The 26,214-nt window shown below is 41.5% G+C and overlaps 1 protein-coding gene across 3 annotated transcripts in view; it reads left to right on the forward strand.

Moving 5' to 3' along the window:
- The window catches only part of IQGAP2 (IQ motif containing GTPase activating protein 2), a 267,786-nt gene that overhangs the window by 113,550 nt on the left and 128,022 nt on the right, over positions 1 to 26,214 (forward strand). For all 3 annotated transcript variants that reach the window (XM_036308005.1, XM_036308004.1, XM_036308003.1), the window contains one exon: positions 17,194 to 17,350. In XM_036308005.1, the coding sequence (XP_036163898.1) occupies positions 17,194 to 17,350 (157 nt within the window). The remainder of the gene's footprint in view (positions 1 to 17,193; positions 17,351 to 26,214) is intronic.

Raw genomic sequence — 26,214 nt, forward strand, 5'->3', positions numbered from 1 at the left:
AAGGTCCTCTAAGTTTTCTTCAGTTTCCATCTACTAACTCCTTGCCAGGAACGTGGAAATATAAAGGTGTGTTCAGCTGGAAAGAGGGTTTGAATTGCTGCTGTTTCTTCATACTCACCTGAGGAAGGGACAGTGAAGATAAACCGATGGTCTCGCTTTAGCTAGTAGAGTTGATTAGGTGTGAGTGAGCTACTTCATTGTACATTTTCTTTAACATACAGGAGAGGAAAGAGAAACCACTGAAGGTGTGTGAGTAAAATGGTGAGATTGATGTGGGGAAAATTAGTCTGGCAGCAGTCTGTAAACTGGATCATGTGGGAGGGGTACTAGATCAAAGGTAAAAGTTCAGACCCGAGGTCAAAGAGTCTCAGTGCGGTAAGTGGCAGTGGGAGTGGACAGGGAGGATGAAGGGTAACAGAAGCAGAGTTGATAGAAACCAGTAGCTGATTGGAATAACACTGTAGTTTCAATCTTGGATCGATGACAAGAGAGGGTACCATGAACAGAAACAGGGAGTTAGAAGGGAAGACCACTGTGAGGGGAGGGAAGATCAGGGCCACTACTAGTCTATAGGGCCTTTGTGAAAAGGGGAAGGCGTCCCCTCAAGATACAAGGCCTGGCCAGTGGAGCACAGGCTGGTCTCCTGGGCCTGGATGCTGTGCTCTGTGCCACCTGTACAGCCATGCACCATGGCCCTGTGGGAGATTTCTATCGGGCAACAAGATTCCTATAGTCACAACAGCCCATTTGGGCCATAGCCAGGCTGTAATAGCTAAGGGGTTGGGGTGGGAGCTGGAGGTCCGTGTACCTGAATTGGCTCCTGAGAAAACCAGCAAGTAGCAAGGCACCTCCCTTTGATTGTCTTCTCCATCTATATCCATATTATTCTTTCCCTTATTGTTTGTGGTATATATGACAGAAATTTACTATTTTAGTCATTTTTAATATACAGTTTCTTGGCATTAAATATATTTACAATATAATACAACTCTCACCACTGTCCTTCTCCAGAACATTTTTTCTTACAAAACTGAAACTACACCCATTATTAAACACTAAAAGCCTCATTCCTGTTCCCCTAGCCGCTGGCAATCACCATTCTACTTCCTGTTTCTATGAACCTGACTATTGTAAGGACCTCCTATAAGTAGAAGCATACAGAGTTTGTCCCTTTAGTCTGGTTTATTTCACTTAGCATAATGACTTCAAGGTTCATCCATGTTGTGGCATATATAAGAATTTTATTTTTAAGGCTGAATAGTAATCTATTGTACAGGTAATGCCACATTTTGTTTTTCTGTTTATCTTGAGTTGTTTCTGTCTGGCTATTGTGAATAATGCTGCTATGAATATTGGTATACAATTATCTGAGTCCCAGCTTTAAATTCTTTTGGGTATTTAACCAGAAGTGAAATTGTTGGATCATATGTAATTTCATGTTTAACTTTTGGGGAACCACCAAACTGTTTTTCACAGTGGCTGCACCATTTTACATTCCTAGCAGTAATGCATGAGGGTTTCAGTTTATCTATATCGTCCCCAACATTTGTTATTTTCTGTCTGTTGTTTTTTAAACAGCCACTCTAAAAGCAGTAACGTTTCTTTTTTTTGCCCTTCCTATTTTATGCTGCTTCTTCTAATGTATTTGTTATCATACATTTAGTAATTATGTAAATATAGTGCCTTGCTATTTTTTTAAGCTCTATTTTTTTAAAAATGTGCCGAGAAAGACAGCTGCTAACCCTGTAAATTCATGGCCAGCCTTTTACCCATCTGAAAACATATTCACGAGGCATATTTTCACTTCCCTTTCAAATGTTATAAAAGTTTAAGATGTGTTTCATTCAACAGGCAGAGTGTTTAACTATTTTTAAATTAGTTCTGAGCATTAAAAATCACAAGTGCTCATAAAAATACCTGGATTTCTCACTTCTAAGGAAATGGTGAAGGCAGGACCCCAGTGGTCGATGTTCCCACAAGACGGCAGTGGGGCTGGAGCCGGACAGCTTAGCCCTTTGCCAGCGTCTGCTTCGCCCCTGCAGGCATCTGTTTGCAAGCCCTGCTAGAGTTAGTCTGGATTTATTCCAATTCATATTAATAATTTAGGTATTTAGAAGTGACTAATACTTCTGCTCTACCTAGCTACTTAATACCCTCACTGACATTTTCTCTGCCGATAAAATCTGAAATCTCCTTGTTATCTATCCTTGCATGCCTCAGGCCCCTTGGGGACAGGTCTTGCCAACAGATTGGTCTCTACTGGTTAAAAGTCCCTTTAAATTTGGATTTCCCCTTAGCCGGAACATTTTAAACTCCAGTTTCTCTAGGTGCATAAGGCACCCTCGCTCTCTTCCAGCTCCGCCATAGCTGACTAAGTGGCGCTCAGCGTGTTGCCACCCAGTTCCGAGTCCTGCTTGTTTTTCTCGTCCACCAGGGATCGTATCAGAACATCTGCTTTTCACATATGCTCGCTGTATGTTTATGTAAGGACGGTGTGCCCATCCATTTCATATTCTGGGTATGTGCTAGAATTAAGCTCTGTTTCTGTGGTCTGGAAATACAGTTAGTGATGCCTGTAGATAGATTGTAGAGATGATAATTGGTCGGCTTCAGATCCTATGTCTTACAGATAGGCAGGCCTGGAAGGTGTTAGGTGAGGCTCTGGCAGCCCCGAAACGGAGGCCCGTGAAACCCAAGCCAGCCCAGCACGCCCTCGCTCCATGATTTGTTATTGCACCGAGCTGGCTGCACTGTCGGTCAAGCCACATTTCCTGAAACCTAAGAAGACCGGGGTGTAATAGTGTTCTCTTATAACAGCTCCTGTTCCCTAAAACCTTCGCGTGACTCTCCTTGCGGTTGGCAGCCTGTCTCTCTCTGTGTGGTCGCTAATGACTTCACTGAAGGTGAAACATTTACATGAGCGCGATGGTGGTCACAGAGGACGTGAGGGTGCACGTGAGTGCTTTCGGCAGCTCGCCTCCAGCCTCACCGCCCCTCCAGCAGGTCCCATCTCCGAAGCTGTCCTGGTGGTTTGTCCAGGCAGCCGAGCTGGAAACCTTGCTGTCAGTCACTAAGTCCGGATGATTTGTGCTTCCTGTCAGAGGGGGAAACTGTGGGAGTGTGTGTGTGTGGGGGGGGGGGGGGGGGGGGGGCGGGTCTCAGCCAGTTTCTTTTTGTGTCCATCACTCTTTTCCTGTCTTCTCTTTCCTAACTGGACATAATATTCAGCTCTGGAGTTTGAATTCTGATGTTCTTATTACATAGAAGTTTAGTTTCTGGCTTCTCCTTGCCCTTCCCCCTAAAGGCCCCACTTGTCCGTTGCTTTTTCCCCAAGGTGGGTGGGACGAGATTGCTTTTTATTCCTGTGGTCTTTCACTTCCCCCCTCTGTAAGGGTTTGTCACAGGAAAAAGGTTTTCTCTATTTCTGATGTCTATTTCAGTACAGAGCAATGATGAAGTTGTTAGACAAGTAAAATGGTACTTAATTATCTGTCTGGAAATTCTTACTCATCTCCAAGTCTCTCTGAGTGAGAAATCACTGTGGATGGCAATGAGGGTCCCCAATTCCCAAACATGCTGTAGGGTGGCTCCCTCCCACAGGCACCGATTTCCAGCCGGTCTGGTGGCCCCCTCTTCTCCTCGTCTTGCTTCTATGGCCACGCCACCCCTGGTAGCTGCTGTTCTGACCCAGGAGCTAGCAGATGGTCAAGAAAAGGACCTTAGTTTTAAAAGGTCTTAACTTGCCTTCTTTGGTGAGGTGTAAGGACTCTGGAGCACCCAGGGGTTCCTGTGTTCAGCTAGATCACAGGGGCGTCTGTGCTTCGCAGAGCTAAGAAACGTGGAGACTCACGTGTGGGGCCATTTGGCAGAGGCAGCAGTCCCCAGCGGCCTTTGGTGCTGGGAAGATATTCTGAGTGGCGGAGCTCTAATTAATTATTAACCTACATATAAAACCAGGGAAGCCCAGGCCAGCACCGCTGCAGAGACTGCCCCCTGGTGGGATGCTTCTGGTTGAGCAGGGAGAAAGGTATCTAGCCAAGGGAACCCCGGATATAGCTTTGAGGGAAGGGCTCCTTGGACTCCTACTGGTTCTGGTATAATTGGGACATTTTGCTTGGTAAGCTTATTTTGTAATAGTATGTGTACAGAGTGGGTGGTTGCTTAATTAAGTGCTTTAAAACTTGTATTTGGTCATATATGCACATGGTACAAAATTTAAAAGAAGAGTACACAGTGGCAGTTGTCTTCTTTCTATCCACTCCTCCGCCCCAGAGATAACCACTTTTGCAGATTTCTTTTGTAGCTTCCAAAGGATAATTTCTGAATAGTTATATTTCTGTAGCTATATATATATATAACTATACACACAAATGTATACAGGTATGACTATACAATTATTGTTTAATTGTGTAACACAGTGGTGTACACGACTGGCAACATGATGAAATATTTTTCAGAAGAGATCATTTCCTGCAGTGTTTTCATCTTGTTTTAAAACAGAGGAAAAGTAGAACCTGGGACTAAACAGAAATGGTTCTGTATGAAGCAACTTCTGCTTGGGAGCATGGCGTATATGATGGAGAGGAAATATCTGGCTGTCTGAAATGGTAGCAGTTCACTTCAAAATCTTAAAACTACGACTTGCCATCCTTGTGCAGAGGTTGAGTGCGAATGTTGAGCCAATCACACTCCCAGGGTATAGCACACGGTCTCACTAGTCACATGGTGGTTACTGGGTCCCCTAAAAGTTACCTCCTTTTATCCCTAGTTAACTTCCTCCCATCGGCAACCATTCAGATATGTATAAAGTGTTTCATTTAGGTTTGTATGTATTCTTGCAGTGTAGCTCGTCTTGTTAGTATTTTCAATTTATGCAAATGGTATGGCTCTCATTCTGTGCCTTAGCTTTTCCCCAGGCTCTGAGTGTTCCGTCTTTGGTGTTAGGTGTGCAGCTAATCTAGTTTGTTGCAACCTATACTTGTTCGGCAGAACTGAGACTTTGAAAATAGTTGAAGCATTGCAGTAACCTTTACTCCTATTTTTCTTTTATCTTAATTTTTGTTATCACAAACAACACTTCAACACAAATTTAGGAAACCCTAGAATTCCACCAACCTAATATATCAACTTTCATATGTGCGCACACCTGACATGGCTATAACAAAAAGTCCGTATATTTTGTATTATTCACCTTGTTACATCACCGTTCCTCCATTTTGCTAAGTTGTCCTTATAAATTTTAATAATTGCATAGTTCATCTATATTATGCACCCAGCTTCACAATCTTTTCTGTGAAACAACTTTAAGTCGTTCATTTTTAATATCACTGTGATTTAATACCCTCATGCATGTAGTTTTTTTGTATTTGTTGTATGTGTTTTCCTCTTATATTATTTAGCCAGAATAGATGTGCACTAGGGGATGATGGAGTTAAACAGAGAAATTATTCAATGGCTTATGATACAAGTTGCCCCTCACTATATTCCCAGAAACGAATGCAAGTGTCTTTCACTTAAAGCAGCCTTCTTTTATTTTTAGAGTGTTATACTTAGAGCTGTTGCCATAGGAATCGATTTACCAATTGTCAGTGGTCAGCAGAGAAACAAGGAACTCCTTTTTGCTGTCCCCAGAACAAGTGGCAGAGTGTACCATCTGCTACCTATGTTGTGCATCCTTTCTAGTCCGCATCCCTCCTGACATGCGTGCAGCGCTGGTTTACTCATCTGTCCTTCCACTCACTGTGGTCTGGGTGGGCAGGAGCCGGTCGGTGTGCAGCCCTGCTCCGGTGTGACCCGGGTCGTGTGTGAACTGTGAACTGTAAATATGGACACACATATGGGAAAGAATGGTGCTTGGGCTGCTTCTACTTACTGCTCGTCATCCATTTCCACTGAAGGGCTATTAAAACGTGGCTTGCTGCTTCTAAAGATTGTGTGCCGGTGGAGAGGAGGGGGAGTGGGAGTGGAGAGTGGGAGGCATTTGCGAGAACATATGTTGGGTTCTTTTCATTTTCCTCTTAGTGACAATGATTGATGGCATCCAGTGAGTCCTCGTTTGTCACTTTCTCGGTACAGCTGGTAGTAGGAGTGGGGGAACCAATAAGTGCTGGGCAGAAGATGGAGGTAGAGAGGAAGAGGCTCTTGATATGGTACTGAAATGACATTTCTCACAGTTAAACTTTCCAGTAGTGTCTTCTCCTGATGTTATTCACTACTAACTGCTGAGAGCTCTTTTGATCTTTTAGACTCTAGAAAAATCAGTCTTCCTATCTCTTTCTAATTCCCCATTTCCAGGAAAGGATCGCCTTTCAGCACAAGATACCTATAGTTTAAGGGGTGGAAAAGAAGAAAGGAAATCCATGCTGGATACAGCTTGTGCCCAGTTGGGTTGCTTATATTTTGAAATATGCCCTTAGCTATGGCATTCTCCTGGTGTTCCAGAACGTTCATTATTTACCTATTCCATATTGAATATTGGGTTAGAGGTAGGAAGGAGTCGTGGCAAATTAGTGACTTTACCATGGTCTTATCATAAGCTTGCTGCTTTCATTTTCTTGCCTCTGTTGGGCAAATAAATGTGTAAAAGTGCAAGAACAGTGATTACTCTGTGGTTAGATCATGTGCACAAACCCAGGAAGGAGAATCTGCCTCATCAAGCCCTCCGTTGTTATTTAGGTCAGAATTCATGCAGAAGCCTCAGATGAGGGTTGGTTTGCCAGGAAACTGCTGCCAACGACTTTCGGTTCATTCTTCTTCACTTTTTTCCTGCACCCCAGCTTGTGGTTACCTTGTCAAGCAAAAAGTGCTTTGCACTGCAATTGAACGTTACTGTCTTGCCACCGCCCCCCCCCCCCCCACTCCACCCACCACCTCCTTAGTAAGTTCTAGGGAAGCCAGGTGGACAGAGCCCACTCCAAGGCACTGTGGCCTGCTGGTTGTCCTGCACAGTGTCCTCTGCCCCACAGTCTCCACCCTGAGGACTTTGGACCTTACACGTTCATGTCAGTGTGACCGTGACCATGCTGCTGTGGAGCCTTACTCTTTAAACTGATGCTCTCCTGCCCAATTCATTTTCTTCCTATTTGTGAACAGTTGTTTCTTGAACACCTGCAACCAGGTGACTCCACACATGGTATCTGTTTTCACCCTCAGGACATCCCTGTGGGGTAGCTGTGTTGTACCCAATTTCCAAAAGGGCGAGATTGCGGCCCAGGTTGATGGTTGCATGCCACGGTCATCACAACTTAAAAGTTGCAGAACCAAGTTTGAAGCCAGGGTTTTTGGGACCCGGAGTCCAGTGCTCAGCTGCACCCCACAGACAGCTCTGAAAGGGCCAGCAGCCCCTTCAGCCAGTCCCAAAGAGGATGTTCACCGCATCCTGTATTAAGGCACAGGCGCGGCTCCCTTGGGAAAAGCATCATCTGTGAAGATCAGCCTGGCTTATTCTGCTTTGAGAAAGGGCTTCCCTGTGAGTTTCTGCTTACGAAGTGACCATTCCTAGGAAGTGAGCTGATGCCCTGTTCATCACATTCATCTTGAAGAATTTGTCCTAGCAGAATGGCGTGTGGAGGACGGGTGTGCTGTGAGGGGACAGCCTGCATTGAAACCTCAGCTTACCTGCTGGTCCTGTATTTCATTAATTTCTGTTATTGAAAATAATACTTGCTTATGATAAAAAATTATGAAACAGGACCAGATGAAGAGTTTCACCAATACAGTGAAGAACTTCACCAGGAAAACCACTGTTAACATTTTTTGCTACATGTTTTTCAGTCTGTGTACATTAATTTAAATACATATAATTTTAAAAATAAAATTATCTTCTTCTATAATTTTGTATCCCATTCTTTTCTCTTAATTTACCACAAGTATATTTTCCATCTTCTTGAGTATTCTATGAAAATAGCTCAAGTGACTGTATGACACTCTATCCAATAGATAAACAGGATTTTCTTAGACACTTAGGTGGTTTCCAGTTTTACTTTTACACAAAAATCTTCAGCCATAGCTGTGTTTATTAAGCTATATTCACAAAGGAAACTATCTAGCTTGTATTTTAAGTTTCCTAATGTGTTCTTTCAAGAAGCAGTAGAGTATGGTGGTTAATGGGCAGAGTTAAGAGTGCTATTTGGGTTCAAATCATGCTTTTTTTTCACTTATACATGAGCTTGGACAAGATATTTCATCTTTGGTATCTGGCTCCTTATTTTTCTAAAGGAAGATGCTAACTCATAGGGTTATGAGAAGAGTAAATAGAACTTTATATAATACCATGCCCTAGACGTAATAGGTGTACAGTGATTTTTTTACTGTTACCTCATCAGAGTGTTTTCCAGAAAGTTTGTACCAACAGTTTATAACTGTTCAAATATATTGGGGATGCTGTGTCGCTGAGAACTACAGGCACATATATAGGCGCATATATAATACACCAGCAGAGGGCGGAATACGGAGGATTCTCATCCTCACCTGGATCCCTGGACACTCCAAGACTGTTTTCCTATGTAAGCATTTCCCTTCAGACGTGTATATTTCTTCAATCATCACTTAGGTGTCAACTATCCTGTATATTCTTAGCTTTTGGGGTTTTTTTTCCAGTATATGAGTGTAATTTCAGAAAAAGACTTTAAGTGTTATTAAAGCACTATTAAGTATTTAACACTTAAACCAGGTCATCTAAGATATCCATGATATGGAACACATTAAATATTGTCTCTCCATTTTTTTTCTCTCCCAACCAAATGTTGAAGCTTAAGACCAGCTTTTGCTTAACATTAAAAATAAGTACATGTTTGTTTTTTAAAAAAATTGTTTTATTCTCTAGGCTCATTGCTTTATGCAATGTCTGCCTATCTAGAAATTTTAGCACATGCAAATGTATTCTTTTGTGGTTTGTATATGTTAAGCCAGTTGTCTCCCCAGGTATGTTGTAATAGTATAATACATCCCAGGTAGATGATTCGTTGGGCCAAACCTAATTAGAAGTACAGTAAGTATCTAATTGGCTCCTGGAGTTAGGAAGAATTATGAATAGAGCATGTATTTGAGCAACAGTGAATGCTGTGAAACATTTTCAATGTTTTTCAAAATTTATTTCAAAATTTCCAAGAATTAATTAGACCTATTACCATTGTGCTACAAAGTTTGCAGGCTTTCTTATATTTCAGGTGCCTCGGGCCATTCAGCTTATTTCTCTTTTTTCCTCATCCCATGGCTAAGGATGCTTTACATATCCATCTTTAAAAAGTTTCTCACCCAAAAAGATTCTTTGAAAAATTTGTTCCTTTAAAGAGAAGGGAACCATATGAGTGATATCAGGGGACCGGCTGTCTGCTGGGTCCTGCACTGGTACTGGGTCATTTTATTACCGGAAGCACTTTGAACTAGTGGCACCCTAACATCGGTAAGAATCTGAGACTTGCTGCTCAGTAAACTTAGGGGTGCTGCCTGGTGCACCACTCACAACAGTGTCTGGAAAGTACTAGATGCTCAAAGGTATTAGCTGGAATAACTGGTTAATATGTCACGGTTACACATCTGGTGAGGGGCTAGGCCAGGTTCACACTCGGAGACATGCTAATCATCGTGGTTGCTGGGTTCTTAATCAGTGTCGGGCACAGTGCTAAACATTTTACACAGATTCTCATTTACTCCTTCCAACAGCCCTCTACGGGTGCATACTTAAAATATCCTTATTTTGCAGAGGAATCACTAGTATTGTGCTAGAACTACACTTTGAGTCCAGAAAGAATAACCCCAGATGCTGTGGTTTCAGTCACCAAATTGTATTGCCTCTGTCAGTTCCCTGCCATTTGATGATACGGAACGTTACCAACCGGGTATTCTGGAGGAATGAAGTTCTGTGATCAAAACATTGGGGAAACTTCGGGTTAAGAGAATTTAAACTTGGTTCCCTACTTCAGGAATTCTCTGAGCTTTTAGGATGCTAATACAACTTATGAGTTGTATTAAGAGGGGATATAGAAGGTAGTATTTTCTAAACTTATTTGGCCTCCTTCTCCCCACCCTTCCCCAGGACACTGTTAGCATCTCACTGAACCAGCATTCTGTGGACGCAGGTTGGGAAATGCTTGCCAAACTCAACATATTCTGCTCTATCATCACCTCCTAACGAGAAATAAGTCCTCAGAAGTCTGCTCCATTCCTGTTAGGTCTTGGAGTCATATATTGATTCTTTTCGTGGTATTATGTATCTGTATTTTAAGGAAAATAATTAGCATCATTTTCATATTTCATGCCATTTTTTAATACTGAACCAAGTAAGTTTTGTATGAGAGAAGGTTGGGGACCTGAGGATGTCCATTCAGTGATGCAGTGTGGGTTCTCCTGCATCTCTGCTCCCCTGAGCTAATATGGTGACATTTTTGCAAGCAGCCTCTGGGAATGAAAAACGTTTCCTGTGAGAACTTAATGTAGTCCTCCTGACATTTTACCATCTAGTGACACAAAGGGTGACCAATTACACTGTATGTATAAAAATATCTGGTCTTTTTTTTTTCTTTTGTAAAATATTGCATATGCTGATTTTCAAAACATTTAGGGAGAGAAATTGACTTGTAACACTTGAAAGTTCATGGAACAGGGCACTGCATTAAAACGGTTTGTGCAGAAAAAAACACACTTTCTGGGTTCTGGCCAACAGTTCTACTTTCGGGACATTTATTCCATACGGCGCTGTATGATAGAGACCAAGATTTATAGTTGGTGATTTCCTGAATAACAACTGAGATAGCAAATGTCTCCGTGAAACAACTTTCATATGCTCTGCAAGGCACAAAGTAGCATACAAGCATGGATCGTTTGTCTTGGGATTTTCATGAGTTTGGTTTTGTTATCTCTTGTGAGACAAAATGACATTATTTTTCTTTTTGGCCTAAAGCATTTTAAAATTGGAAAAATTTCACCTTTTTCTCCCCTTTATCCTTCTCCCAGCATCCTCGCCCTCCTCCTTCTTCTCCCAGTCTCACTTGGATCAGACCTTGTACTTTCACACATAGAGCTACTTATGGAAACTACCTCAACTCAAAAAAAGGAGGGGGGCGGGCGATGATTGAAGACAGACTGCTTGAATGGTAAAAAGGAAATTTCTTTTACCTCCATTTTGTTTCTCTGTGCCTGGAAAGTGATCCAAATTTTCCCCACGGAGAGAAGAGAAACCTTGCAATACTAATAGGAGAAGTAGCCCCAGGACAGGGGAGGAAGGTGTTCTGCAATGACCATTAAGATGCTCATATGAAATGACTTTGACTTTTGTTTGGGGTTAGACATTACATATCGGTGCTGTGGTTCAGTAGGAGTGATCAATAGAAAGAATAGGGAAGAAGCAGTAAATGCAAGGTCAACAGGAGGACACACACAGCAAATTCTGGTTTTCTTTCCTGTGGATTTTTGGGTCAAATCTGAAGATGGGCTTTTGATGACATATGAAGTCTTTCCAGCGTGATTTTATGTATTCATACTTTATGTACTATCATACATAATTCATAGACATATGGATCATTGGGATAGAATTGAGAGTCTAGAAATATCTTTTCACATTTGCAGTCCATTGATTTTCAACAAGGGTGCCAAGACAATTCAGTGGGATGAAGTATTCTTAACAAGTGGTGCTGTGCTGGGACATCCGGATATCCACATGCAAAAGAGTGAATTTGGACTCTTACCTCTCACCATATACAAAAAATAACTCAAATTGGATAAAGGGCTTAAGCATAACAGTTAACAGTATAACAGTAAAGCTCTTAGAAGAAAGCATAGGTAAATATCTGTGAACTTTAGTTATGCAGTGGTTTCTAACTTTGACACCAAAAGTACAAACAACAAAAGAATAGATAAGTGGGACTTTGTCAAATTAAGACTTTTTTGTACCTCAAAAGATACCATCAAGAAAGTGATAAGCCAACACACATAATGGAGAAATTTTCAAATCATATATCTGATAAGGGGCTTTTACATAGAGTATATAAAAACCTCTTATAATCGATTGTAAAAATACAACCCAACTAAAATGTGAGCAATGGATTTGAATAGACATTTGTCTATAGAAGATATGCAAAAGGACCATAGCACATACAAAGATACTCAGTATCATTAGCCATTAGGGAGATGAAAATCAAAACATCTACTAGAACAGCTATAATTAAAAAAGACAGCTAATTGTTGGCAAGAAGGTAGGGAGATTGGAATCCTCATACACTACTGGTGGGAATATAAAATATTGAAGCTGCTTTGGGAAATAGTCTGGATGTTCCTAAAAAGATCAAACATCCTACTTCTAGGTATATACCCAAGAGAAATGAGAACATATGTCCATGCAAAAACTTCTATACTAATGTTTAAGCAATATTATACTAGCCAAAAAGTGGGGGAAACCCATATATTGATAAAATAACTGATAAATGGATAAATAAAATGGAATATCCCTATGTAGTGGAATATTATTCAGCAATAAAAAGGAATGCAGTACTAATACATCCTATACCTTAGATGGACCTTGAAAACATTGTGGTAAGTAAAAGAAGCTAGTCACAAAAGGCCACCTGAGATAGCAAATGTCTATTTGTGTGATTCCATTTATATGAAATATCCAAAAGGCAATTCATAGAAAGATTTAGTGGATTGGGAATCTGTGGGTAAATGGGATGTGACTGCGAATGAGTAATGGGTTTCCTTTTGGAGTGATGAAAATGTTCTAAAACTGGGAATAGTGATGGTCTCACAACCCTGTGACTATGCTAAGAAATCATTTCATTGTACAGCTTAAATGGGTGAGTGTATGGTGTGTGGATTATTTCTTTATAAAATTGTTAATAAACAAAACAAAATCATGTTACATAATTACACTGTCCTTGAATTCCATTATAATTTTAGACTCACGGACTGAATTGAATGCCCAGGGTTTCAAGTGACCTGTCCCAGTACAGTAAGCTGGGGACCACAGAGCCAGACTTCCTGAACATCAGGCCAGGTGTCTCTACACTGTGACTGCTGTAGGAAGTTTGACCCCAACCGACCATAAAAACCACACTTGGAGTTTTTATTGGTTTGTGTTAACAGATGAGCTACTGAGGTTGATGTTGGTAGGAGTTTAATTCTTTCTCATGTAACCTTATTGAGAAGATTCTTTGCAATCCTGTCTCTGTTTGCAGGAGTTCTTGAGGAGGTGCCTATATCTGGATCAGCTTTAAGCTTCCCATATCTAACTACTGCTTGCAACAGCACCCACTGAGGCAGTGCAGGCCATTTACTATTGCAGGGTAGATAGCAAAGAAGTGACAAGGAGGAACTTCTAAAAAAAAGAAAATAAGAAACCCCAGGAAATTTACTCAACTCTGAGAGTGACTATACTACCCTCTGACCTTACATTAGAAGAGTGATATCTCCAAACTATGGAACTCCTACTGCTGCTCCGGGAGTAGACTGGAGTGTTTGTTATCACTTTTGTTTTACACGGGGCTGTAGGACTGGACTGGAGGATTCGTTCTGTTTCTTGAGTTGTGAGAAGTTAAACGTTGAAATTGGAGCCCGGCCAGTATGGCTGGTTGAGTGTTGACCCATGAACCAGGAGGTCACTGGTTCAATTCCTGGTCAGGGCATATGCCTGGGTTGCAGGCTCCATCTCCAGTAGGGGGTATACGGAGGCAGCTGATCAATGATTCTCTCTCACTATTGATGTTTCTATCTATCTCTCCCTCCCCCTTCCTCTCTCTGAAATATACATATTTAAGTTAAAATAGGAGGAGCAGAAGCCCCTGGCAGTTTTTTTATATTTATCAATTACTAGATATGTGGCCTTGGGCTTTCTGAGCCTCAGATTATCTGTAAATGGTGACCCTAACAATACTTTTTCCTTTTGGGGTGCTCTTAAGGATTAATCCCCATAAAATATTAAATCCCAGTCCTAACACAAAATAGTACTTAATAAATACTAGTTATCATTGATGATAATAACATCACGTTTTGACTTTCAAGGCAGTGAAAAGGTATCTCCGTTGGTGCCTAAAGTTGAAAAATGCTGTATTTACAAATCCTTGGCCACATCCTAAAAGGTTTTAACTGTGATGCTTGAAACATTTTTCTTACGTAGGCAGAATCCTTTATTTAATAACAATTTATTAGGTGCCTGCTGTATGTAACCATGTTGGCAGGCACAAGGGATTATAAAGAAAAAGATGCTTTTCGCCTTGGAGCAGTTTGTACTGTCATTAGCATTAGCAATGGCTATATTCTAAACTAGAGGTGCCTGTGCACAACATTCGTGCACTGGGCGGGGGGGCGGGGGGGGGGGAGCCTCAGCCTGGCCTGTGCCCTTTCACAGTCGGAGAGCCCTCGGGGGATGTCCATCAGTCGAACATCCTTAGTGCTGCTGCGTAGGCAGGAGTGGCTCCTGCCACTGCCGCTGTGCTTGCCAGCTGTGAGCTCAGCTTCTGGATGAGCAGTGCTCCTCCTGTGGGAGCGCACTGACCACCAGGGGGCAGCACTTGCGTTGAGCATCTGCCCCCTGGTGGTCAGTGCACATCATAGCGACCAGTCATTCTGCTGTTCGTTCGATTTGCATATTATCCTTTTAATATATAGGCTATAGGATAGGCTGTAGCTAACCTACGTTTTTTGGTGTCATTGGTATTTGAAGCCAACTGCATGTCTATTCTAATATAAACAAAAATAAATGTGATTGTCTTTTTTTTTTCAACAAGTCCGTGTCTAAATCATCATACTTCCGTGTTGTTGGTATTTTAGTTTCCAGCCCCTGGCTTCTAATTAATAACTTATCTCCCCCGAATGCTGCTACCAAGTGTCCGTTTACCTGTCCCCACTCCTCATGCTTGTACCCCAATTACAGGATTGTTATAAAGCAATTATGTATTGCTGTGTAAAAAGACAATTTCCTAAAATTTTTAAGATAATTGTTTGAAAATACATTGTTAATGCTATAATTTGTAGTGGAGTTAGATTAGAAACTCAGTCTAGTGCAGTGGCTTTTAACTTGGCCAGATTTTTATTAAAAAGGCAACATTATTGATTTCTTAATTGTTTTTAAAATTTTCAAGTCTATGGCAGTCTTACTTCAGTTTCTTTGAAACAAGGCTCATATAAACCAAACATCCCTTTTTTACCTTGTGTATGATACATGAAAGCCAAGTTCGTCATCTCCTTTTACCTGTTCTGCTCTTCCAGTCTCATAGTCTTGCTAGAATGTTAGAGCTGGGGCACCATCCCAGCCTTCTCACTCTCCCCCGCTTTAGCAGAGGAGAAAACTGGACCAGGGCAGTTAGGGAATGCTCGGGGAAACACAGTGGACTGAACCGTGGTGTAGAGAGCTCCCTTCACACCAGGCCCCTTTCCCTGGCTGGTAATGTTTCTTTTCCTTCGACCCCCTTTTCTGAGCTGTCACCAAGTCCTGTTACTGTTTCCTTGAAGTGTTTCTTGGTCTCCTCCCCGTTTCTTCCTGTCTAATCTCGTCCCCCAGTTTCTCACAGTGGGGAAAGCCTGACAGAGCGCTTTGTCTCTGGGACATCCAGCACACAAGATTAATTTTCTCTAATTACCCCTGTCAGCATGTCGCCCCTCTGTTCCCAAGCTGCAGGAGCTCTGCTTCCTGTGGCAACAAATATCAGCACTTCTCTTACGGTGCTCCCTCCTCCAGGCCCAACTCCCCTGTATGTGCCCAGCTTCATTTCCTTTCTCCTCTTGAACCCCAAAGGCCCCAAGTCTTCTCTGGGTTCTCTCCATGAGGCAGCCATGTGTCCTTTATGCCCTTAGTCTGTCCTGCTCCCTGGCTCTGCTGTTCCTCCTGCCTTTCCAAATACTCATTTTTCTAGTCCGAATTGAGATTCCACCACCTTTGTGATGTTTTCCCTACTACTCCAGTGATAACCCCCCACACCCTGTTCCCCAACTTTTTCCTCTTATGAACCAACACGTAGCATTGAGCATAATTGCCTCTTGTATATGATTCTCGGGTTTTTCCTTGCAATATTTGATGCTTTTTGAAAGCAGGGCTTATGTTTTTGTTTTTCTCATATATTCCATGTTTTACAGTGCCTAATAAGTGGTTAGTAAATACTCCTTGCTTATTAGGGGCTCTTTGAGCTTTTAAAAGATGCTGTCCAGAGCTACAGGCAGTTCAGACATTGTACAGGGTCTGCTGCTTGGATCGGGATCACTTGTTAATATTGCAGAACAGTGCTCCCGTGTCCACCAAAGTTGATAGGATTGGCCGCTGTTGTGTTAATGATCCTCTGGGGGACTGGCTATATGGTATGGGGCTCACACTAGGAGTTTATGATTTGTTGGTGGATCGGTTGCAGGGAAGTGGGGGGCTCCCCCACTGAGAGCCTGTATACCTGCCTCTTGGATATTATAGTAGGGAATATAGTTCCTTGAGCATGGGTAGGAATGGCATTATCCTCATAACTGGCAGATTCTCGGCACACCAGTGTGAAATGGGAACTGGCCTGGCTCCCTCCCACTGTGTGTCCTTGAGCCAGTAATGACCGTGGTGCTCTCTTCTCTGCAATACTGGCTCAGTGTCCTAAGATTTAATCTGATCTTGTTCTGAATTTTTTTTTTTCAGAGCCCGGTAAATACTGTATCTTTCCAAAAAGGTTATGTAGTAGGTTCCTGGTATTAGAAAAAGGAATGTGTATGTTTTAAAGAAGACCAAGTCCGCTTTCTGAATTATAATGTTCCTTTCCCTTCCTATCTGTCCCGGTAGTCATTTCTGGACTGAGGCAATTGCAGGTTTCGCAGCACCTTGAATTATGCTCTCCCAGAGGCATAACCCCCTCTAAGAATCTCGTCCACAAAAGGCTTGTTAACTGGAATTATTTTTTTCTGTAATGTCAGCAGGACTAATTCCACCCATACAAAATGGTTTGGCCTTTTCCCCCTTTGGTACAAATGAGAATTAGTAAAAACTCAGACTAAAGTGAAGTTGACAAGCTCTGGCAGGCTGTGAGCTCAGAGCCTCTGGGCTTGGACCCCTTGTTCACCTTGTGCTCTGAGACCCTGCCCCACCCAGGAAGTCCTCTCTTTCCATCTGTGACACCTACAGCTGTTCCCTTTGTTACTGCCTCCATCACACCCAGGGAGACACTGCAGCTCTTCACTTTGGAAAGTCGCCCAACTGGAGTCACTGTAACGTTTTGTTGTGTTTTTTAATCCCTGTAGGTGGATGGAAGTCTGTTTAGTTGAAGAATTGCCACCAACCACTGAGCTGGAGGAAGGGCTCCGGAACGGAGTTTACCTGGCAAAGTTAGCCAAGTTCTTTGCCCCCAAAATGGTATCGGAGAAAAAGATCTATGACGTGGAACAAACACGCTATAAGGTAACTGACATCTAGTTGGTTTTGGTTTCCATCTAAAAGTGAAAGTCCAGTATTTCCTTTCCTTTCCCTTCTTTTAGTGTTTCTACAAGGATTTTGAGGGAGGCGTCCCGTCCTTGGTCTTTGAAGCCTGTTAATAATCATTCCTGAGGCAGCAGCAATTTTAAAAGCAAAGCGTTTCTGTTTCTGGGCTGAGGCTGAGAGACATCTGATTTGTGGGGCTCCCCCCATCATTCCTTCACGGAGGTCATTTTTATTAGCGCCAGTAAATGTAAAAGGGGGGGCACTCTACCCCTCCTTTGTTTCACTACCACACAGTTTTATTACTCCCCTTATTCTTATCAAGGAATAGAGTACCCAGCTGGGACTTGAACTTGTGGCCTCAAAGAGTTAGGGCCAGTGTGATAAAATGAGTAGTAATGTTAAATACTCAGGTAGGAATTCCTTTCCATTTGGCATGTAAAACAAAATAAGACTAACCTTTTTGTATGCAACTAGTTTTCAGAATTATTTCATAGCTAATTAGAGACAGCGTGTGGGGGAGAATATAAAACCAAAATAAACACCAATCGTATATCAATAAAAAAAATTCTGATATTTTAGAGAACATGTCTAAGTATTTACAGATAAAGTAATATATCTAGGATTTGTTTCAAAATAATTGGAAGGAACTTGGATAGATGATGCAAGACTGGCCATGAGTTCATAATTGTTAAGGTTGGATGATGGGTGCACAGAGATTCATTACACTATTCTGTCTACATTTTTAAAATTTTCTTTATTGATTAAGGTATTACATATGTGTCCTTATTCCCCCAGTGCTCCCCACCACCCCCCTTACTCATGCCTTCACCCCCCTGTTGTCTGGGTCTATTGGTTAGGCTTATATGCATACATAGAAGTCCTTTGGTTGATCTCTCCCTCTTACCCCCACCCTCCTCTACCTTCCCTCTGAGGTTTGACGGTCTGATCGGTCTGATCGATGCTTCTCTGTCTCTGGATCTGTTTTTGTTCATCAGTTTATGTTGTGCATTATATTCCATAAATGAGTGAGATCATGTGATATTTCTCTTTCTCTGACTGACTTATTTCTTTTTTGTTTTTTATTTCTACAATGCTACTTTATTTTTTTTATTGTTTTATTGCTTAAAGTATTACAAAGGGTATTACATATGTGTCCTTTTTTTTCCCCCGCCCTTGACAATCCCCTGGCCTTCCCTACCCCCCAGTGTCTTATGTCCATTGGTTATGCTTATATGCATGCATACAAGTCCTTCGGTTGATCTCTTACCCCCCTCCCTCTTGCCCCCCCAACCCTCCTCGGCCTTCTCGCTGCAGTTTGACAGTCTGTTTGAGGCAGCTCTGCCTCTGTATCTATTATTGTTCAGAAGTTTATAATGGTCTTTATTATCCATGAATGAGTGAGATCATGTGGTATTTTTCCTTCATTGACTGGCTTATTTCACTTAGCATAATGCTCTCCAGTTCCATCCATGCCGTTGCAAATGGTAAGAGTTCCTTCTTTTTTACAGCAGCATAGTATTCCATCGTGTAGATCAGCTGTGGGCAAACTACGGCCCATGGGCCGGATCCGGCCCGTTCGGCTGTTCTATCTGGCCCGCGGAGCCGAAAGAGCAGAGGGTTCTCTTGCTCTCCCCTCCACTCCTTCACCAGCAGCAGTGTTAACATGTATTAGTTCACACAAACACTCCATCCATGCTTTTGTTCCGGCTCTCCGGTCCAGTTTAAGAACCCATTGTGGCCCTCGATTCAAAAAGTTTGCCCACCCCTGGTGTAGATGTACCACAGTTTTCTAATCCACTCATCTGCTGATGGGTACTTAGGCTGATTCCAAGTCTTAGCTATGTTGAATTGTGCTGCTATGAACATAGGGGTGCATATATCCTTTCTGATTGTTGTTTCTAGTTACTTGGCATATATATTCCTAAAAGTGGAATCACTGGGTCAAATGGGAGTTCCATTTTTAGTTTTTTGAGGAAACTCCATACTGTTCTCCACAGTGGCTGCACCAGTCTGCATTCCCACCAGCAGTGCACAAGGGTTCCTTTTTCTCCGCATCCTCGCCAGCATTTGTCATTTGTTGATTTGTTGATGATAGCCCAGTCTGACAGGTGTGAGATGGTACTGCATTGTCATTTTGATTTGTGTCTCTCAGATAATTAGTGACTTTGAGCATGTTTTCATACATCTCTTGGCCTTCCTTGTGTCTTCTTTTGAAAAGTATCTATTTAGGCCCATTGCCCATTTTTTGATTGGGTTGTTTATCTTCATTTTGTTAAGTTGTATGAGTTCCCTGTAAATGTTGGAGATTAAACCCTTATCGGTGATGACATTTGCAAATATGTTCTCCCATGCAGTGGGCTTTCTTGTCGTTTTGTTGATGCTTTCTTTTGCTGTGCAAAAGCTTTTTATTTTGATGTAGTCCCATTTGTTTTCTCTTTAGTTTCTATTACCCTAGGAGCAGTATCAGTGAAGAAATTGCTTCTGCATATGTCTGAGATTTTGCTGCCTGTGGATTCTTCTAGTATTTTTATGGTTTCCCGTCTTGTGTTTAAGTCCTTTATCCATTTCGAGTTTATTTTTGTGTATGGTGTAAGTTGGTGGTCTAGTTTCATTTTTTTGCATGTATCTGTCCAATTTCCCCAACACCATTTATTGAAGAGACTGTCTTGACTCCATTGTATGTTCATGCCTCCTTTGTCAAATATTAATTGAGCATAGTGGTTTGGGTTGATTTCTGGGTTCTCTATTCTATTCCATTGATCTATATGTCTGTTCTGGTGCCAGTACCAGGGTGTTTTGCGAACAGTGGCTTTGTAATACAGCTTGATATCTGGTATTGAGATCCCACCTACTTTGTTCTTCTTTCTCAGGATTGCTGCAGCTATTTGAGGTCTCTTTTTATTCCAGATGAATTTTTGGAAATTTTGTTCTAGGTCTGTGAAATATGCCGTTGGTATTTTAATGGGCAGTGCATTGAATCTATAGATTGCTTTGGGTAGTATGGATATTTTAATGATGTTGATTCTACCAATTCATGAACACAGTATGTTCTTCCATCTGTTTATGTTTTACTCTATCTCTTTTTTCAGTGTCCTGTAGTTTTCTGCGTACAGGTCTTTTACCTCCTTAGTTAAGTTTATTCCTAGGTATCTTTTTTTTTTTTTTTTTTTTTTTTTTTTTTTTTTGTACAATGGTAAATGGGATTGCTTTTTTAGTCTCTCTTTCTGTAAGTTCACTATTGGTGTATAGAAATGCCATAGATTTCTTGGCGTTAATTTTGTATCCGCTACATTGCTGAATTCATTTACTAAGTCTGATAACTTTTTGATGGAGTCCTTAGGGTTTTCTATGTACAGTATCATGTCATCTGCGAATAAGGACAGTTTTACTTCTTTTCCAATTTGGATGCCTTTTATTTCTTGTCTAATCACAATGGCTAGTACTTCCAGTACTATGTCGAACAGGAGTGGTGAGAGTGGGCATCCCTGTCTTGTTCCTGTTCTTAGGGGAAATGGTTTTAGTTTTTGCCCATTGAGTATGATGTTGGCTGTGGGTTTGTCATATATGGCTTTTATTATGTTGAGGTATGATCCTTCTATTCCCACCTTACTGAGAGTTTTTATCAAGAAAGGGTGTTGGATTTTGTCAAATGCTTTTTCTGCATCAATTGATATGACTTTTATATGTGATTTTTATCTCTCAATTTGTTTATGTGATATATCACGTTTATTGATTTGCGGATATTGTACCAGCCTTGCATCCCTGGGATAAATCCTGCTTGGTCATGGTGTATGATCTTTCTGATCTACTACTGGATCCGATTTGCTAGAATTTTGTAGAGGATTTTGGCATCTGTGTTCATGAGGGATATTGGCCTGTAATTCTCTTTCATTGTGTTGTCTTTATCTGGTTTTGGTATTAGGGTGATGCTGGCTTCATAGAATGAGCTTGGAAGTGTTCCTTCCTCTTGAATTTTTTGGAATAGTCCAAGGAGGATAGGTTTTAGTTCTTCCTTGAATGTTTGGTAAAACTCCCCTGTGAAGCTGTCTGGCCCCGGGCTTTTGTTTGCTGGAAGCTTTTTTGATGACTGCTTCAATTTCTTCCATGGTTATCAGCTTATTGAGATTTTTAGATTCTTCCTGATTGAGTTTTGGAAGGTTGTATTTTTCTTATGCTTGAAATTTTCCATTGTAACATGAAGGAGGAAAAAGTAAATGCCGCCCTAAAAGATCCCTTCATGAGATGTGTCTTCAAAAGGTATGATGTTTCTCTTGGAATATGTGGTCTCTTGTCCACTTCAGATCAGGGTTTCTAAACTGTTTTTGAAATTTGATTCTTTATTTTCTTAATAAGTACTTTCTGTCAGTATTCTTTATTTGAAGGTTTTCAGGTATCCTTAAAAGTTATTTCTCTTACAGTTGTAAGGACAACATTAAATATAGTTGAAAATGGAATGAGTTCCCATTTATTGCATGATTCACAGTACCCTTCAGTTGTTATTGAGACAAAATTTATTTTTAAAATATGTACAGTGTATTGAATTCAGAGGAAATGTTTGAATAACCATGTAGACTAACAGTAGACAAGATGAATTGACAGATTTTTTTGGACAAGTCTGTTTTCATGGTCTAGTCTAAAAGATAAGTCTTAGTTTATTAAGTCATGTGTCTCACTCCAGAGTTTTCAGCCCCTTATAGCCTTCATAAGATTTTAATGAAATGATGACTTAGCCAACCAAAATTAAAGTTGTTTTTTTTAATTTTGAAAAATATTTTTAGAAGTTCATAAAAGCACATAAAAATTATTCATATAACCCCATCACAGAATAAATTAATATTTGTCCACATTTTAGAGTATGATTTTTCTTTTTTTCCTTGCTTCTACAATGGTTATTACCAAGATCCAGGCCTATTAGTATTAACAGCCATGTGCAGTTAATGACAGAGTTAAGGTGTAGTTGGGCTTGTCTCCGGCCCTCCCTGAAAGGGGACGGTGGGTATTTTGTTTTGACATTATGGTTGGTGAGAGTCAGGGAAGAAAGACAGACCTTCAGTGGAGGTGAGCCCCAGAGCAGGGAGTAGGCTAGTTCTTCCTCCTCCTGTCACATCAAACACCGTGAGTATAGGTGTCTCTTTTCAGTTCAGTTGTGGATACCTTCCTGGCAACTTAAACAGGTCCTGTGTCCTGCTGTCTTTAGAGATCCTACTATTTGAATAAGTAGCTACTTGTCTCTGGGATGGAGATGAGAAATATTTCCAACCTTTCGTTACAAAAGAAAATACCTGTGGAGCCTAGGCAGGTGAGTCATCCCTAAGTTGAACATGGTGAGAGAGGAAGGTGCTGGGTTTTGCCATCCTCCACCCAACCAGGCCCCTGGAAGGCTGGGTTGCCCAGAAGAAGAGAAGCTAGGAGAGGGGCAGGAGGAAAGGAAGAAGCAGAAAGAGGGGGTTGATGCCAGCTGTGATGTGGGAGAAAGCACAGGGACAGATGGAAACTACTCCTCTGTTAAGTCGTAGGAGAAAAGAGGTGTTTCTCTTTTTCCTTTCATTAAGTTCCTGAAAGTGCCTAATGTCCCGGAATGGAAATGTTTCATGATTTGCCATGCAATCATAAAATTTTATTTTAAGCCCATTTCATTTCTCTTACCAAAAATGAAAGGAGGCAAATATTAGTGAAGAGGAGACTTAATTAACTTCCTGCTCTTGTGTTCTTCAGGACTAAAGCCCTTCATGTGCGCCTTTCCCAAACACTAAATCATGGGACTGTGGCAAAGATGTTGAAACCCAAGGGAGTGCTCAGTAATCCGGGCCCAGTCCTTGATGTGCCATCTGGAAACCATGAGTTCAGTGAGCACGGGCTCTCCCTGCAGGATCTGCCTAGACTGCAGCTATAAAATATGAGCCGCCTGTCAGACAGTGTGTCCCTCAGCACGAGCTTCGTCCCGGGCTCTAAATTCTTCAGTTGGGGCACTGGCGCCGTTGAGTGAAGCTGATGAGAGCTTTCATGCTGCGCCACCTCTTTGCCAGCTTATATGTAATGTTGGCTCCTTTTAATTTAGGGTTAGAAAGATGTCCTAGGTATTAGCGCTAAGCCTTCCAATGGTGAGTTTTCTTTCTCTGGCCACCTCCACCCCTCACTCCAGGTCTGAGTTATGTGACCACGCCAAGTTCACAGTGGCGCCTGGCCCTGTCCCTCTTGATGATATGCTGTAATGTATATCATGGTATACTGTAACGATTGTCTTGTCACGAAGGCAAAAACCATGTGTCATCTCTGCCATATCCTTGGTGAATGGTGCAGGATCTGGCCATGGTCATTGCTAGAGAAACAGGTGCTGGGTGAAGAAATGAATGACAGTCCTTTCAAGGAACCAAAGGACTCCATTTCTTTTCTTGTCTTCTATGCTTTATTCAAAACTTAATCAAGGTGCTTCGAGTTTGACACCCTTCCTTTAAGTGTGATGCTCACACCTCCAGCAGAACCACTTGATGGTTGTGTATAAAAAGTGGAGCCTGGATCCCAACCCAGGCTTCTGCGTCAGGCAGAATCTCTTGAGTAGAGACCCAGGAAGCACTCAATAATCACTCCATGTAGTTCTTTTCTTATGTGCTACTAAGTTTTAAGAACCACTGCTCTAATGGTAGATAAGATGGATATAATACATTTTAATAAAGTTATAGGGAAAGGCTGTAAAGTTGTACTAAGATTTCTAACTAGGGTCAGACTCACTCATCCATGCAATATATACCAACACCTACTATGTGCTAGGCACTCAAGACAGAGTGGTGAGCAAGGCGGACATGGTTTCATGGTGCTTACAGTTAGACAGACTGCAAGTGAATATACATTGTGAATTGTGGTAAGTGTATGAAGGAAGAAATTGACAGCAACATACAGAAGATGAGAAGCCATTTAACTCAGGCTGGAAGAATGAGAAGAAAATCATCATGAGCAGAGTTCGGGGTAGAGAATGAGGAGAACAGTACAGAGAGAGGGGCCCCATTTGTGATCGGCTCCTCAAGGAAGAATAGAGCTTGGCCAAACTGAGTGGCTAAGAGGCTGCAGTGAGGGGTCATGAGGAGAACTGGACCAGGAGGGAAGCAGACATAGATCAGGAAGTCACACGTGGAGGATCTATGATTTCATACTAAGTATAGACATTGGGGGTGCAAGGAAGCCTTTGAAATGTGAGACAGGCATCACAGTGCAGTGTGCTTTAGAAGATCTGTCTGCTGCTCTGTGTGGGTCAGAATAAATTGGAGGGAGGACGAGGATGGAGGCAGAGTGTCGTAAGGGGGTTATTCAATCCAGGTGACAGTGGCCTGCGTAGCCAAGAAGTCAGTGGATTCAAGAGGGGGAAAAAGGGTGAATCCTGGCAAGAAATTGGAAGTGGGAGGAGGGCAGTGAAGAGAAGACAGCTGGGTAGACAGTTGGAGACAACCGAAAAGAGAGAGTGTTGCTTTCTAAAGAGGGTGGGGGTGCTGAAGAAGCCAGAGGTTTCTGTGGTGAAGGCTTGAAAGATGAGTGTTCCCAAGCAGACTAGGATGGCAAGGGGAAGAGAAGGAGAAGGAAGGCATTCCTTGTAGAGGACTCAGCCTGACAAGGCTCAAAGACAAAAAAGAGAAAAAAGAAAAAAAAAGGTGTTTTTCCAATACTGCACAGATCATTGTAGACTTATTATAAATGATTGGTGAACATTTAGTGAGCCTTAGGGGAAGGATATGCACCGTGGTTATATACACAGTAATATGAGTTGTGAATCAAAATGTTTGAGTTGGGCCTCACCACTAAGTTTGCCTCTGTGAGCCTCAGTTTCCTCACCTGTAAAGTGAGAAGAATAATCATAGTATCAGCCTTTGTGGAGATACTGTGAGGAACAAATGTGATCGTCCATGCAAAGCATTTGGCACAGTGGCTGATAGCAGTAAGCGCACTGTGAATGTTTGAGGTGGTGGTTCTGAGGCTCGATGTGCAGTTAATTGAACAGAATATTTGGATTTGGAGTCATAATTCTTGCAAATTAGAATAATTACTGGCTTCTAAGCTACCTCATAGTTCTAAAATGCTTTGATTCTACTATGTAGGTAGTTACCATCCAAAGAAAACTTACACAATTTCTTATCTACTCAGTTTAAGCAAGAATGGCCTTGCCCTTTCACCCCGAATGAAATCTCTACTAATTATGTAATGAATATTTATGATTTCAGACGTAATACAACCTATTATTTTTAAAAGATTAAAAAAAAAATAACCTTGCTTGCTGTTGTTGTAATAGTTCAGCAGTAGAAAATCAGCATACACTTCTAGTCTAATACCTGAAAAAAATTAGGTCGGTGGACAATAACAACCATTGGCTAAGTATGACCACAGGCATGCCTCCTAGTCTAGTGTCCATATGTAGGATGTGTGTGTGCGGGGGGGAGAGGGAGAATGACAAGCTAAAAATGGTTATAATGGACTGAGATAATTTGGAGCCTGTTGAGGAGACCATTTTTGTTCTAATTAAAGTAGATTAAAGATGTTTGATACACTTCGTCCTCTGAAGCTTCTTAAATATGCAGCCGTAGATCAAAGGCCTCAGGTATTTAAAGTGGATGAAGGAAAACATCTAACCACTGTGCTGTACACCTGAGACTAATATAATATTGAATGTCAGCTACAATGGGAAAAAATTTAAATAAGGTAAAATGGGTGAAGGATTTGAAATCTGTCCTTTTATTTACTGCAGGAATATAACCAAGATAACCACTCTTTCTTTCAGTGCCTCTTACATGAAGGGCTAAACATTTTTTCTGATGTTAAAGGTGAATGAGAGTTTCAAGCCCAGTGTTGTAGCGTAATAA

This window comes from Myotis myotis, unplaced genomic scaffold (genome assembly GCF_014108235.1).
Source record: "Myotis myotis isolate mMyoMyo1 unplaced genomic scaffold, mMyoMyo1.p scaffold_m19_p_5, whole genome shotgun sequence".
Lineage (NCBI taxonomy): Eukaryota > Metazoa > Chordata > Mammalia > Chiroptera > Vespertilionidae > Myotis > Myotis myotis.